Raw genomic sequence first — 16,918 nt, forward strand, 5'->3', positions numbered from 1 at the left:
ATCTTCTATGTCAACTTATTTGCTTTACTCCTTGTTACTTCTGTTCAGATATGCAAAAAATAGCTGCTACTTAGAGAAATCCATCTCAGACTGCATCAGGAAACATGCTTCACATACTTGGAATAGAAAAACTCAGTCAAAAACTCGAATTAAAAAAAAAAATCTGCCGTGTAAGATATGTAAGATGCCACGTCATGATACAATATATTTTCAAAAAAACACTGAAATAATGACCAATGGGAACCGATGCTTCACGCAGAGGAATGAGAAGGAATCAGATCAAGCATCTTCCAAATTTGCAACTCTAACATTGGAGCTGAGGTTTCTTTTTTCCACGTCTACTATAGCCACTGTTATTAAACAGCAGGATTAAAGAGTCTCAAAGATTTAAACAATAAAATAACCAAAGCTCACCATACACTACTACACCAAAAAGGACAAAACTCATTTTTCTTTACTGTCACTAGGTTCATGAAAAACTAAAGCCGTCTCCAAACAGATGAAAATATTCTGTTAATTTTCTTCACCTCACGTCTTCCCCACCAGATAAACGAGGGCATTATCACTGTTTAATACAAGTTTTAATTGAGTACTGTCACTGGTGGGAAGAAAAGTGTGGAACCACTACTTTCCATATCAAACAAAGCAGGTAATTAACAGCTACTCTGGCACAATCCCTTATCACCAAAATACACAACACTGTTAAGTTCTCTCAATGCGAATGCTTTGCTTCAACAAAGGAAAGCTGATGTTTCAGGGTCACATTCACTCCTTTAATACACAGGCATAAATTTACTGCTCAGTCAGACACCTATAATTAAACACAAGAAGAATATAATTCTAATATTCAGACAGGCTTGCGTATGAGTGGGATATCTCCCCCTTTAAAGATGATTGCCTTTCATTTTTTAGTTTCAAGCAGCTACAGTTCACTTAGTTTTGATTACATAGCAATTAGATATGCAAATACAAGAGATCCAAAAAAATGCTTTTTCAAATGTCAGATTGTAAGCAATCAAGCTTATTCTTTTCTCCTGTACACACAAGCTATTCATTAAATAGCTATTGTCTTAAAAACATTCCAAGAGATTGCATTTATCAGTGTTTTAGAAGCAATGGGAGTGCACATTACTCAGAACACCGCTCATCAGGGAGCGAAATCGATCTTACAATTACTTTAATATATTCATGATAGTGGTTAACTAAGTTGAAACTACGTATCATCTTCTTTGGGCATTTTTCCCACCACTGTTGTTATCAATATTGAAACTTACTGCATCATCAAATTAACCAAAACTCATTTATTTATATATTTAATGACAAACATGTTAGTAGTAAATGTCACAGCTAAAATCACTGAATTGTGAATATCAATATTTTTTCATCCTATATAGAAAATTGATTCTGAATTATTATCAAATTTTCCACTGTATCTTACAAATACATTCATATAATGGAAGTCACGATGAAATTATGTGGTTAGTACAGTTTTGGCAGGAACAGCCATTCTGACACCTGTCCTTTTGCTTTTTCTCCCCTGAAGGCCCACAGACACTTTCTATTACAAATACAGACTTAGAATTTCCCATGCATCTAGACCACATACAGGTTCTTGGGTCTTTGTGACATATTTCACTTGGAAACAGTCCACAGCTTGAGATCCACTGATCACTGGTTAAAATGGTGGGAAAGGATGTTTGGCAGCAGCTCTGAAGAGAACAGGAAAAAGCATCTACTATAAAAAAAAAAAAAAAAAAAAAAAAGCTCTGAAGAGAACAGGAAAAGCATCTACTATAAAAAAAAAAAGGCAACACTATATGGACTGGCCTATAAAATAGTCTTAACCACTGACAATTTGAAAACTTGTTCAAGCAAAACTCTAAAATTAAAGAATAAAACGCATGGGGGCAGGGGTTGGTCGGTTGTTTCTCTAAAAGATCACAAAATCACCTCCAAGCTAACAGGAGGCAGGGGGAAAGATCCCCAAAAGCAAGCCCATGTGTTCAGAGACTCAGCTGTGCAGAAATGTACACCAACAGGGGAAGCTGTGGCTGAGCTTTCAAGCTAGGTAACTGAAGTAAATAAAATGTTTTCCTAGCTGATTCCATGATCACCAACCACCCTTCAAGATGTCTCTTACAGGAGAACAGATCCTTTTTCAAAGCCAGGAAAGCAGCAAAAATTACAAAAGATGCCCGATTCAGAGGTCTGTTCAAAAACCAGAAAAAAATCAGTTTAGCTCTGCAGCCCAGCCGTAGGCCCCAAAACATTCGGCAAAGACAGATCCAAGAAAAAGCTGGAAAGGCTTTTTACAAGAACTGGTATTTATGAGCTAACAGATGAATATGTACGTGATAAATTATTTGACATTTTGAGGGTCTTCAAATTTCCTTCCCCCCTTCCCTTAAATACTCAAGGTGATTTTCTCTTTCTGTCCCCTTGCAATACAGGAGCCTTATTTAACCAGCCAGTAAGAAGAACTCATTGCCTGTTTGCTTGCTGTTGTTGCCTATGCAATGTTTATATTCCTTCTGTTGCTTCTTTCCGAAGGGTCACTATAAACAACTGTTTGAGCAGCAAACATAACCTGTGTGTTTGAACTCCTACCCACTACAGCCTAACATAAAAAATGATACAGCTGACAGGGGAACCTGAATAATTCCCTCTCAGTCTGCTGCAAACACTCCCTCATCTATTACATGGTCCTCCAAGAAGACACGGGGGAAATCCTGTATCTACTACTGTAAAATACCAGGATCCAAAAAGCATGCTCAAATGCCACATTCCTGCCAATTTCAGCTTCTGGCAAGACTGGTGATACAGCATTGTCCAATCAAATTCACCATACTTAATACTCTGACTTGCAGAATCAGCCAGTTGCAAGTGAGTTTAACAGGAACACAAGTAATATGCCAAGTATGACTTAATTAAAATCATTACACCTTAATCTACCTGGTAGATTCTTTTACTATAAGTCATGAACCATATATTTCACTGCAAGTAAGAGGTCTGAAGCCTGATAACCAAATCAGACTTCCTTAAAAGAGATGAAACACCTAATCAATAGTAAATGTGTTTTACTCTTCAGAATGTTTCTGCAGGAGTATATCTGATTTTTCTTAGAAAGGGAGAACTGTGGGTTGTTTTTTCTTAAGGAGGGTTAATTTTACTACCAAATGAACTATTCTAAAAAGGTACATTTCAAGCTAAATTGAACTTATCTTTTAAAAGGCTGGATACTGAAAAATTCCACTAGTCAGGCTGAAAAAACCAATTTTGGTATTTGCAGTACCCTTGTGTCCTCAATGCATACTAATTTCCAGAGTAGCTTCAGTATTTCAAACCATGTAACTTTAAAATCTATCACTTATTTTGATTTGTTATACAGCTTATCTTAAGACCTTTTCTGATTCATGCTGTTGTGAATCAGTGTGAGCTAACAGATTTAAGTTCTAGGTCTTTCTGTCAGTCAAAATTTAAGTGAACATTCAATTCCAGCACTGTCAATTTGAAACATGGGAGTATCTCACAGCCACCTCAAAGACTGCTTGGTCATTTATGGATCACCTACTAGACGGAAAATGACTACAACATACTTTATCAGCACAGAAAAACCTCTACTTCTCTCTATAAAATTTAATATTTAATCTAAAGTTTGTCAACTACTAGTTTTTAGTTCCTGAAACTATGTATCAGCAATAGTATATTTCACAAGTGCAGCAAGCCAATTACAATATCTGCCAAGATCCCCAACAGCCTAAAAATTAAATTCCCTTAAATACATATGGTTGTAAACATGGGAACATTTGAAATCAGTAGCTCAGAATCTGAAGTGGCTCTGAAATAATTCCATCACATGGATCAATTAAAACAGTCAGGTGCTTCACGTGCAGTCAGTAGCTAAACGTGGTTTTCAATTCTTTATCACTCTGACTGCCACAGAAGCATTAATTGTTCTGTGTGGCTCAGGACTGAACAGTCCAGACATACATTTATAAAAATACTCCAAAGCGCCCACAAGCAGTGACAGAGATGTTATAGGTCCCATCTTTCAGAAAACTATTTCTTATTCAAGTGAAACATGCAATTGCTAAAGTTCACAGCAACTTTACCACGGAATAGACCCTGCTGTCACCATTTCACTATCACAGTGTTAAAAAAAAATCTAAGAAATCACCACAATACCAATATCAAATCAATATTGAAGAAAATAAGTTCAAGAAAACACTCCAGATATTTAAATAATCCCATACCAGAACATTCAATTCCACGAAACGCTGACCTCACTGGAAACAACTGTACCAACCTTGTGCCATAGCACCTGATCACAGAACCCTACAGAAGATTAGGAAGAAAGTAACATCTACATCAGATTTACCAGACAGAAAAAAAAAATAATATAATTAACATAAGTATTTACATCCAAACATTTCTGTTATATGCACTCACTGCCCACATGCCAGATAAAGGCACTCAATTAACAGGCCATTCTTTGCTCTTGAAGTAAACCCCTTCAGTCTGTGCATGCAAAAATACCACCAGCACACTACTAAAATGATATAGAAAAAGAAAGGGCAGTTTGGCTCATAAATTACATTGCCCATTTTTAGTTGTGTCAGGAATCAAAAAGGTTTCAGGAATTCTTCCTGAGATACTAATTAACCTTAATCTTTTATTTCTGCTTAATCCTCATGTCACACCTACAACTTGCCTACAGAAACTTCCAGCCAAGTGTGAGAGCAACTTTGCTGCCTACTCTCCACACCTATTCAAAAGCTACTACATTCAGAGTTCATGTTCCAGTAATTTCAAGGCAAGCCCACTGGTGAATCTGCACTATCACCCTGACTCTCAGAAATAATTTTCTTCGTGTATTTTTGTGCCGGATTTTTTCTTCCCATTCAGACAGTCTTATGCATGCTAAATAATTTTAAGTGTTAGTTCGTAGCATGAGAAGTGTGTCATTATTTCCTTTTGCCTTGTGTAATCTTCCTTGCCTGCATTACTCAGATTCCCCAGTTACAACTGTTCTTAAAGACCAGTGTTTGTATCATTTACTACCATAATGCAAATATATAAAGTGTTGCTAGAAACCAAAATTCAGTTTAGTGCACTTTTGTATCAACTAACTGTATCTTCAGAGAATAAATGAGGCACCATAGAAATTAACCTTCCTTTTATTACAGTAATTTATAAAGCACATGACCAGTGAGAAGGAGGTATTCAAGGACCAAGATAGAAAAAGATAGCCAGAGAAGATTTCCAGAAAGAACTAAGAGATAGCTTAGGTCAAATCAAGGAAAATTAATATAATTTGTGAAACAAGGGAGAAATTCATAAAAGAGGGAGCGGAAAAAAATCTAGAAAAGTTGACCTAGGTTCAAAGTAGCAGAAACATTAGGAAGAAGAAGGAAGGGAAGAAGAAAGGAAAAGGAGAGAGACTCAGGCTGCCCAGGGAAGTGGTAACAGCATCAAACCTGACAGAGTTCAACAAGAATTTGGACAATACTCCTGGTGTAACTCTTGGGGTGTCCTGTGCAGGGCCAGGGGTTGGACTCCATGATCCTGAAAGGTCTCTTCCAACTCAGTATATTCTGTGATTCTGTGTAAGACTCAATAAGAAAAAAAATATTCCTGTAGCTTTGGCTGTGAAAATGTAACTGCTCTGTAAATTATTTTGGGTTACTTTCCACTGTTCTATACATATGTTCACTTCCCACAAACTTTAGTTTTTTCACACATCAAAACATCCTGGTGTTTCCCAGCAACTGTGTCAAATTCTTGACATTTTTATACTGACTAGACATCTGTACTGATTCCATCCATTCTTATCAAATTTTGTACATAGTTCTGTAACACGTTCTTATGAAACCAACCAATAATTTGATATTCCCATTTTTTCCTGCAGCCAGAGTTTTCCTGTTACTTCAGCTGTCAGTTATAAACCATTCTGTCAGGCTCATGAAAGCTACTGCCTGAATGCTATCACTGTTTTGCATATCTTTCAACATCCAAAACCAGCCTAATCTTTTCTTAATTTCAGGCTATTAAGGTATGGACAAGATTTTGTCTTCATGTAGGAATGTAGTGCTGAATTGATTTATGAGTCAAATTACATTCAAGAATCACTAACATGAACAAATGCATCAAGAAAGTATAAATACTGTGTGTAGTGTTTGTTCCATGGCAAGACTGTGGCACTTAAATCAGAAAATTTACACAGAATATCAGATTCTACTACGTTAACCAGTCTCCAAGCATTGCTTGGAGTGTTCTACTACTATAAGAGTAACAAGTTCTCTACAACAGAAAAACAGATTTGTGTACTTGGCCTTACCAAACATTTAAATAAGCTTTCATCCTTTCATGAATATGTTTAACACACATTTTAAACAGAACTGGTTTGAGTTGTAAGCAAATTTTTAAAGATATATTCAGTGTGCATGCACTTCAATGAGTCCTGTATTTATCAAAACATTCCCCATTTACTGCCTAAAAAGATCTGAAAAAACCACAAAAATGATAAGAAGCTGCTAATCACTCTCATGAAAGGTTAACAAAAAAATGTCCAACCATCTGTCAATAAATGCTCCCTCTACCCTAAAAGTGTAAAGACTAACAATAAAATATTGTTAACTATAGCTGGATAAACTCCAAAGTGAGGATACTGTCACATCCTTATTAACAGCTACACAGCTACCTGAATTTCATTCATATCCTTAATGGACGGTACTGTAGGCCATACATAGCAGCAGTGTAGCCTGTGATTAACATTATCCATTTCAATCCAAGTCTAGGCATGACAAAGGCTATTACTAAGCCAGAAAACCTAAGGAAAGTCACCTCATTCACTTTAGGAGTTACACTTGGTGATTGTTACCATATAGTTGGGCAAGGAATCCAGGACCTTGCTGCAATGAAACAGATTACTTGTCTCTATTTGGAAAACAATAAAATAGCACAAAGTCAAATATATCTATCTTCTAAATATTCAATTAGTAATTTAAGTATTTGGTTTCAACAACAGTGATCTTACTTTGTGCTTACTCTTTTACTCCATGCTAAAGAGCCTTCCTATCAGTCTCAATCAAATTGCTAAATAAGACCCTGAGGAGCCATATTCACTACGGTAAACAACCACCTGCCTGTATTCTGCCTGCCAGAAGCCACCTAAAGAATCAGGAGAACCAGTAACTGCCAGGAAGTGACAGCCACTCAGGAATCACACAGGCATGCTGCTTTCCCCCTGAAACAACGAGCTCCAACTCCATTCCCACATTTAAGCAGACTCGTGCAGGAACGAGAAAATTCCCACAAGCCTCAAACGAAGTATGGCCTTTCCCACATGGAATTGGAAGCACAGTTGCATAATACTGAACAAACACACTGAAAATGCAATCCTGAATACAAATTATTTCTGGTAAACAACATTATCACATTAATTCTTTAAAAAGTTGGAAATGTCACCATGAAAAAAGTTTCAGGTTACAGTAGATTTTCATTATTTAAACCTTGCCTCACTCCTTTGCCAGACAAAATGCAGGTAGATGTTTGCAGACAATGATTATTTAAACCTTGCCTCACTATGCTAGACAAAATGCAGGTAGATGTTTGCAGACAATTTGGTCAGCATCTGAAAACAATTCTGTGTGCAGAGTCTCCCAAGCCTTTCAAAACTTCTATTCAAATGCCAGATACAAACCACGGTGAGCTGAAACCTGGTGAACCTTTCAGAACACAATTAACACTCTCTGTGCTTCCCACCACACAAAAACTGAGGAGTAATTCCGCAGAAAGAGAACTACTGCCATGCTACAGGATGAGTCAATTCCTGTTCAACAGACACAGCATTTTAATTTATAAACCAGACTTGTTTATACACAGATGTTCAGGCAATGATTCAGGATTCCCTTGATATACTTTTTTCCACTACACTTCGTGCTACTTTTCTCTAATTTCAAAATAAATCTAGATTCTCAAACTGCCTGCTCATAAGGGTTTTTCCTCACAGGGAACGGACAGAAAAACAAATATAAGAAAAGCATAATACAAAGTGATTTCAACTAGCAGGGCTTTGATTACACTTCTACAGTTCACAGTTTCCAGTGTACTTAATGACATTAAAATAACTATTTTGTTAAAGTCAGTTATTTCCATATTTAATTAGCTCAATAACCAATTTAACTGCTCTCAGAACAAAATGACATATAACGAATTTTTGATAGCAAAGTTAATCATAGCCAAAGGCTTCAGCTACTTTTCACATTACATAGGAAAACCCATGTCTTAGCACTGTTAAAATCTACTCAAAGCTGCAACTTTGTATTGAGCCCATGTAGAAATACATCCAATATACACTGGATATAGTCGGTATGTAGCCAATAAAGGGCAGAAGTACATATGAAATAAACCATTTAAAAGATGCATTGCATCAGATATGTATCAGTAATTTTTTTCTGAAAGACTAATATTGCCTTGTAATAATTTTCAAGGTCCTCAGGCACCTAATTTTTTTCCCCTTCAACATAAAACCATTCCGCTCTTGAAAATAAGAGCACTCCCCTGGCTGCTATGAAAATACTCTTGAAATAAATTACTTCAAATGAGAAGCGGTTGTCAAATCTTATATAAAACTTCAGGAAAATGTTCTCTTGTAAAATTTGCATTCCCATACATAACTATGCTAGTTGTGTCTGCATTCTTCACTACTGTCATTGTGAACTGAACATTTTTTACTTAAAGAAAAGATGTATGAAGGTAAGATTCGAAAGATAATACTCTAGAAAGTCTGAAGTACAAAACCCCCCAGGAACAGGCTTAAAAGGGATCTGCTGTCAGTGAGAAATAACATATATTACCATCACTGCTATTTAGTAAAAACTCTATTTAAAAGAATTATAAATTCACTAATCTTTAGCATTTAATTATATAATTTAATAAATAATTTGATAAAATGACTTTTTATGTGGTTTTTTTTTGTCTATACCATTAGCTAAGAGTGTAATATTTTGAAAGGGTAACTGCCTCAAATATTACCAGGGATATAATTCAAGAGACCTCTGTTTTGTCTGTGAAAAATGAAAAAGACCATGCTTTAACCATTCTTTAATAAAAATAATAATAATAAAATCCAGCTTTATAATTCCCCCTGTATTCAAAATAGCCAGTTACAAATGAAATTAAAGTTTTGAAATTGGAACAGAAAAGCCCATTTCCTGAGGTACCCACTATTGGAAAAAAAAATAAAAATAGCTAACAAGCAACCAAAAATATTTTCAGCACATCTTATGTTTTACAATGAACCTCTAGGAAGGCACTAAGTATATTCTTAAACATCTTTATTAAAACAGCAGTTGTGATACAGTGAATATATAAGTTTAAAATAATACTTTTTTGTTTAGAGTTGGTTTAAATATAAAAGGCCAGTTATTGTAGTAGCCAAAATTTAAGCATGAAAAAAGTCTCCCAAGCCTGATCAGTTTGAGATATTAAACTTAATCAAGACATACATGCTTATGAAAAAGCGTGTTCAGAGGAAATGTCACTGTAGAAGACTTTGAAGTTTATGAAGTCATGAAGTTCCCAGGGTAGTATCTTAAACACTTCATTCTGAATGCCTTCAGTAATTTTCTATTCCAAGTTTATAACCTGAATGTAGCAGATTCAGGACACATGCTATATAAGCCACATCACAAACTCAGTTCAGGAGCCTGCTCATACAATGGCTTTTAATGGATAATATGGAAGTTGATGGACATGTAACAATCAAACACTTGCAGTGAATGTAGCAATCAAACACTTGCAGCTTTGATTTGCACCAGAAATTAACAAAGCAGAACCCAGCATCTCAAACATGCTGAGCTGCTGCTCCACACTGTCTCAGTCAGTTTCCAGTAACTAGAGGTCAATTTTAATAAACAGCATCCTTAAGGGGGACGTTGACAAGGGATTCTGATAGTTACAGTTACAAATGTAGAAGTAAGCATCTGACCTACCTCCAGAAACTTCACCAGCACTGTCAAAAATGGATAATTTTTTAAACAAAAAGGCAGTCATTCTAGTGATATATTATGAATATGAAACTGCTTTCACTTTCACATGTCTCTGTCCCCAGTCAAAGTATTTTTTCTCCTAATATTCCTAAAGGTATTGACAAAGAGTCAAAAACCCCACCTTTGCAACTATCTACAAGATTTTTTCAAACTGCCACTCCAAAGCACCATTTGCCACCACAGACAGGTGTGGTTATCAAACAGCACTGGCATGCTTTTGTGTAGAGGCACGTGTTAGAGGCAACACGTGAGCCAAGAAATGTACTCCTGGAGTATAAAAGAACAACGATGGCTGCTCAGCCTTCCATTCTGAAACACAGAACAACTTCATTTCCTTGCACATGCAAAATATCTTCCATTTCAACATGTGTGTCAGCACCTGAACTTTATGATTTGTTCACACATAGTATTTTACACAGAATATAAAAGCTAAGTGTCTTATAATTAAAATGGCAATAACAGGGCTTGCTCAACAAGACAGAACAATGTATTATCCAATGTCACTGACATCATGTTATTAGCTAAACAAAATGTTTAAGCCTTTCCACTGGAAAATAAAGTTTATCAGATGATATTTCAAAGCCTAAAAGGTAAAAAAAAATAAAAAATACAAAGATGTAATACTATATAGCATATAAATTAAATAAAATATCCTGATCACAAGACAGAGAAACTTTTCCCCTCTGATATTTTCCTCAAACTTTGTGCAGGTAACAAGGACAGTGTTTTTCTAATTCCTTTTTAGCCATACTCTAAAAACAGAAAAATTGAGAGTTTAAAGAAATTGAATTATCTAATTAACAACTCTGCACAAGTCAAAGGTCAAGACTGGTACTAAATGTGAAAGCATGTCTTTCATGAAACCTTATGTTTCTGCTTGCAAGGTGATCAGGATTGTAAGGAACAAGTAGGTCAAAAACCATAATCAGTTTCAAATCATATAATACAGAATGAAGTGCAACAGACTTAAAGCTGCTACAGAGGATGAAGGCACAGAGTTCAAGAGCAGTGTTCAAGAGCACAGGGCTGACTCCCTATGGGCACATCAATGCCCCTTTTACAGAATTTGTGTAAGACAAGGGAGATGTGAGAAAACATTTGGCTCATCCACCACTGCACAGTCTTCACTATACACATGCTTTAACTGGTGGGCAAGTTACTAGTTTTCTTCTCCACCTAATGAAAGGTGCATTCAGACTGAGCAAAAAAATGCCTTGGTCTTAATAAAGTTACACACTCATTAGCTTTTGATGAATGCCTGCAACCCCTTTCCTCTTCCCAATAATCTCCTTCAAGTACCCCTAGGCTCCAATCACAGTATTCTCAGTAATTAAGGTTTTGATTTTAAATTTGTTGAAAGCTGCCTAGAGAGATATTCTGATTACCAGCTGAGCCTCAAATACAAACAATTTGAGGATTTCCACTGCTTTCTGGGGGGAATCTGTCAGCAAATTTAAAGATATGATGCTAGTTCAAGTGTTTTGGACACATGACAAGGATTCCTAATTCATGACTTCTTTCACAGAGCAAAGCAAAATTCTCTGCAGAGCATATCTGGATGTTTTATTTTCCAGAATGTCAGTCTTCGTATTTTCTCTTGGATTCTGCAACCACTAGCAAGGCAGCAAAAGCACATGGACAGTTTATTCAAGTATTTAGTACCATGTGGCAGTCACATAAGATTGACACTGCTTTAGTAATTACTCCTTCCCACAACCAATAAGCCTTCTTTTATAATTAGCACTGGGAAATCAGGTTTGTAGGTATAAATTATACTCACAAAATACACCTAAAATATTAACCTGCATGTCTTTATCTCTTCCAAATTTCAAAACTATTCAGTGAAAAAAACTAAAATACTGACTTTTCCAAACAACGACTCTAAAAAAAGGGTTTAAAAAAAGAATTAGTTTATTCTAATCTGCCATGAAAAAAATAGTATTACTTCTGTATTTATACTTTGATGTTCATTAGCATTTTGAAGTACAACCTGCAAAGAGAAAAACCATTTGAGAAAATAAAAAAAGGTGGTTTTCATTAAATGCACTGCAAGACAGAAAGTTCATCTGTAAGTATAATTCATCAGGAAAAGAGACAAGAGTCAACAGCAAGACGTGTTCTTGTGCCCCAGACTGATAGATGTCACTCATTCTTTCTTTTGTCTGCGATCTCCATGTCTTAAATCAGCTTCCAAATAATTATTTTTAAAAGAAATATCTTATTAGTGCGCATCATAATCAAGGATTATGAAATTCTTTCTACTTCATCAACAGTGGTATAGCACCAAAAAGTGCTCTGAAAAATGTAAACTAATGACCAATACAAATCAACTCAGGAAAGCAAATGAGCTGAAAATATTAACAATGGATGGCACGAAAATCAGTTTTCTGAAGAAAATTATTTGGCACTCAACACTGGTTTACAACCTATATCATAATGTTTGGTATACAAACACCAAAACATATTATAATATGATATCATTCAAATATATTTCTCACTAACTGCAGCATTATCTCATTAAATTATCAATGGTCAAGTACTTTGTTTAAAAATTATGAGAGAACCCAGCTTTGAGGCTGTAATTGTCATTCAAGTGCAGACTGGATCAATTTCTAGTTTTTCATGTGTATGGGTTTTATCTGATCTGCCATACTTGTCTTTCTTGTCGAAGGCAGTTTTCTTTTCTTACTAAACTTAAACAGGTGACTCACTCAGGTGGTCTCAGTTCTTCTAATCTTCTTCTTAAATACAAGACTCCAGTAACTCCCACGGCCTAATCTTCTGTCAATTGTCAAAAAGTGCAATTAAAAAAAAAGGCTTGGAGAATAGGGGAACTCAGCCAAAAAATACTTCCCCAGAAATTAAACCTGCCCAGGCTGTCTAGAGAGATGACTTCCCACAGGACAGGTTTTGAAGCACAGTGGTGTGAGGACACTGCACCCAGCAGCCACCTGGACATGGTCCCAGGAAACCTGGGCACGGTGACTCTGCCTGAGTCCACCACTCTGTGATTCTCTAACTGGTACTTCACAAACTCCAAAACCTACAACAATGGTAGAATAAGACAAAGGACAGTGACAGTGTTCCAGCAATTATGAAAACAAGAGAGATTAAATGAAATTTGAAGGTAACATTTACAAGCTCTGGGACAGAAAAGATGTTTAACTGCATAGATATTAACTTTCTATTGTAATTGTTATGTACTATATATGTATCAATATAATTTATTATGTGGCTGATCACGCAAGAAGGGTGGTTTCTCCTAAAAAAGAATAAAAATAAATTTTTTGTATTTCTGGGAACAAAGAGGAAACATTCAAAACTACAGTGGAGATGTTGGTGTAACTTCAGCAGCAGTAGCCAGAGGTAGAGGGAAATAGCTAGAAAATAAACCTAGAAAAACAGAGTTACCACGAGAGCAACCTGACATTCAGGAAGGCTCTATCGTGCAGTTTGCCCATTCATATGGGCAGAGCATGCATATTCCAGGACAAGGCAAGGACAGCCCTAATTACTTTCTAACTCCACCTGAACACAAAACAAAACCAGAAACACAGTGCTTTTTGGCTCACTCAGATGGAAGCAACTGCCAGAAATACATTGAACTTTTTTCTTTTCCAATCCACACTCCATGCACAAATCATTACTTTGGTAATTCAGTACAATAAAGTTATTAATAAGACCTCTGAGGTTAACAGCTCTTTCCTAGAAAAATACATTTAACTTCAGTTTTTACCTTTATGAAACGTGACACAATTCTAAGTTGCTTATTACTTAAGAATACTTTAGAATTGCTAGTTAAGACTCCCAATTGCAGAATTATGGAGTGTGTACATTTTACTTCTTCAGGAAAGTCTGTGTTATTTACTAAGTCAGTGTAAGACACTAGATAACAAAAAAGCATAATAGTAAGAACACAACAAGAATGAGAGACATGAGCTCATCCTCCATTAGAAAACAAAATTATGTGTCTGAAACTACACTGCTCTTTAAGACCTTACCTTCTTTTTGTCCCTCATTGAGCCCTTCCCTCGGACCATTATCTTGCATCCTGTTTCTGCCTCAAGCTGTTTAGCTGTTAGTCCTCTGGGCCCAAGGATTCTTCCAACAAAGTTAAACTGAAAGAAAAAAAATAAATAATTTCTAAAAAATCAAGTAAATAAAATTAGTTTAAAATTTAACAAGATGTATTTCTGTGTCTAAAAATATCAAGTGTTTAATGGCTTACGACACAACACTAAATGCCTGAGGTTGAAAAATGAGTTAGGTACTGTTTTCATAGGTTAAGTACCGATACGACCCCAACAAGTCTCAGGTGGAACTAGGTCTTTTAGATATAACATCAGGTAGTCTACAGCAGCAGTTTCTAATTTCCTCCTCGTAAAGTTGAATAGGCTCTTAAGAAACCCCAAGCTGCTCTCCTTCACTACTAACGTGCCCAGCCATGCTCATCCATAAGCCAACAAGGTGCACCATGGCAAGGAAACCCAAGGGGCTGGGTACTCAGGCTGGGAAGGACATCAAAAAATAACCCTTTTTTATCTACCCATGCCATGGCATTTCCTTCAGAAAAAACAAATGAGGCCTCTTACATGTTTATTTTAGGCTTCATTGGCAATATTTCTTAAAAATATGATATTGTCATGCATAAATCCACACACATATATGTAAAATATTTGTATGTATAAAAATTTATGTGTCTATACAGACACAACAAAAGCACATCACCTTTTGTAAGCTGTATCATTTATTTAGTTGTACATACAAATAAAGCAAGCATTTCATGTTTAATTGGCTGATTTCAGCAGACAGCCCCCAGCCTACACTCAACACAGTAATACCGTCATTTAGCCATACATAATATTATTTCTTAGTTATTTTCAAGAGCTTTCTCCCTTTCATTATTTTCAACCACACATTCTGAAATAATTTATTTATGACATAAATTAAAAAAGCACTAAGTGATTGTAGCATTGAGAACACAGAGCAGTATTCTTTGACTACTGCAGTGCCAAGATGAAGCACCAGCTAAAATGACAGAAAAACTAAGAAGTTTCAAACTGAACATTAAATTCAAAGAAGAAATTAAAAGAACAGAAACTCTGCTGTAACATTCTGCTCTGGATATTTTAGATCTCGGTAAACCAAGTTATTCAATGGAATTGTGAAGAAGTTGTTGGCTTTCATTTCCTCAGCTAATTAAAACTGGGCTTGAGTACTAAAACTCAACGTATTTGAAATCCTTATGAAACTGCAAAGACCAGAAATGATTTAAGAGTAAGCAGAAATTATGAATGCAAGCAAATTAAAGTTCTTTAAGAAAATTAACAGTGTTTCACAGCAGCTAAACTATTCTGGGAATATATACTCCCAAAGTTATTTAGCATTGCAAGCTCAGAAAACAAAGACATAATACGAAGTCTGAATCAACTACAGGGAGGTGAGGGGGTGCGTAGTGAAGACGAAAGGAACTTGTGAACACACAGAAACTGTGAATCATAAGAAATTAAAGAAGCATTCACAAGGCCTTGATAAAACAATGAACTAGCTACAAGTAATAAAGTTTAGCTGTGAAATATTATTAAAATACTACATGTTACACATTTTCTGTTTAATACCAAAATTGTGCCATTGTTTTACATGAACAGTATCCTACTTGCTTTTCTCAACATCCATACTTCTGTACACTAAAACTTTAGGTATCTTATGCCATTCCACTGATAATGGTAAAATAATATTGCAAAGCTGATTTGAAATCAATATTTTAACCAACACACAAGCTGACTATTGCTATATTCTCAATTTCCCAAGAAAAACCGCAGTCTCTAATGTTTCATTAATTTGGATCATAAGTAAAAGAAAAACAAATAATAACATACTTTGGATAAAAAAAATAATTAAACTATACAGGATACAAATTAAAAAAGGGAGGAATCTGAAGTTTGCAATTTTATTGATGTTCTCTGAACATGATTTAGAATTTCTAGTTGAGAATCACAGACTTAAAACTGCAACACAATCTGTTAACTATTATACCAGTTCCTTTACCAGTTATTCTCAGCATATGATCCTTCTGAAGAGCCTCCACAAATTGTTCCAAGGCAGCTCAACCCTGCCTTTTCTTTCCAAACTGTACATATTAACACTTGGGAGTCTTTTTGTACAGCTGTTCCTTCCAAACAGCTGCCTGTTCCCACTGCCTCCCTTGGGCCCTAGAATATGATCATAACCAAAAGCAGGATGCCTAGACAAGGCACTTCCACTGAAAATCTCAACAACGTTAAGTTGCTCAGAACAATTATATCTTATAAACCGCATTCTTATTAACACATCCCAGGTTGTTTCTTTCCCTCCCTAAAATTCAGTTCTTATGTTTGTTTCAACATTCACTGTCCCCAAATACTCTTCTCCATTACCTCAGCCTCGATCCTCTCTCCTAGTTTTATTGTATGAAACTTTTATACCCCCATACAACAGCATATTGTTCTACATTTGTGTAAGGAATTTCATGTTTACTTCAGGCACAGTAATTTCAAGACAGAATTAAAATTCAAAACTGACTTTAGAAGTATTTGGTAATGACCTTATTTCTTTCTAAGCATACTTTCTGTTCTACCAAGCAAATTTTCCTCGGTGTGTTAGAGATACAAGATGAAGGAGCACACTGCAGGACCCCACCTGAGGTGCAGTCTTAATCAGACATCACTAATCAATTATAATGGATTAAGCCAAGTATTGCTTTAACAAATGATCCCCTACCTTTTGTACCAATGTATCACTGTCAGTTCCTCAGACAACCATCTTAGAAGTCCAAGCTCAGAACTCATAGAAAAATATAACTCAGACTCTTTTGTTGGAAAGACAGA

At 35.8% G+C, this 16,918-nt stretch overlaps 1 protein-coding gene across 9 annotated transcripts in view; it reads right to left on the reverse strand.

The window, feature by feature from the left end:
* Positions 1 to 16,918, reverse strand: part of QKI (QKI, KH domain containing RNA binding) — a 151,159-nt gene that overhangs the window by 73,795 nt on the left and 60,446 nt on the right. For all 9 annotated transcript variants that reach the window (XM_039718944.1, XM_039718942.1, XM_039718941.1 and 6 more), the window contains exon 3: positions 14,054 to 14,170. In XM_039718944.1, the coding sequence (XP_039574878.1) occupies positions 14,054 to 14,170 (117 nt within the window). The remainder of the gene's footprint in view (positions 1 to 14,053; positions 14,171 to 16,918) is intronic.

The sequence above is a fragment of the Passer montanus genome, unplaced genomic scaffold, assembly GCF_014805655.1.
Source record: "Passer montanus isolate IOZ18808 unplaced genomic scaffold, ASM1480565v1 scaffold40, whole genome shotgun sequence".
Taxonomy (NCBI): domain Eukaryota; kingdom Metazoa; phylum Chordata; class Aves; order Passeriformes; family Passeridae; genus Passer; species Passer montanus.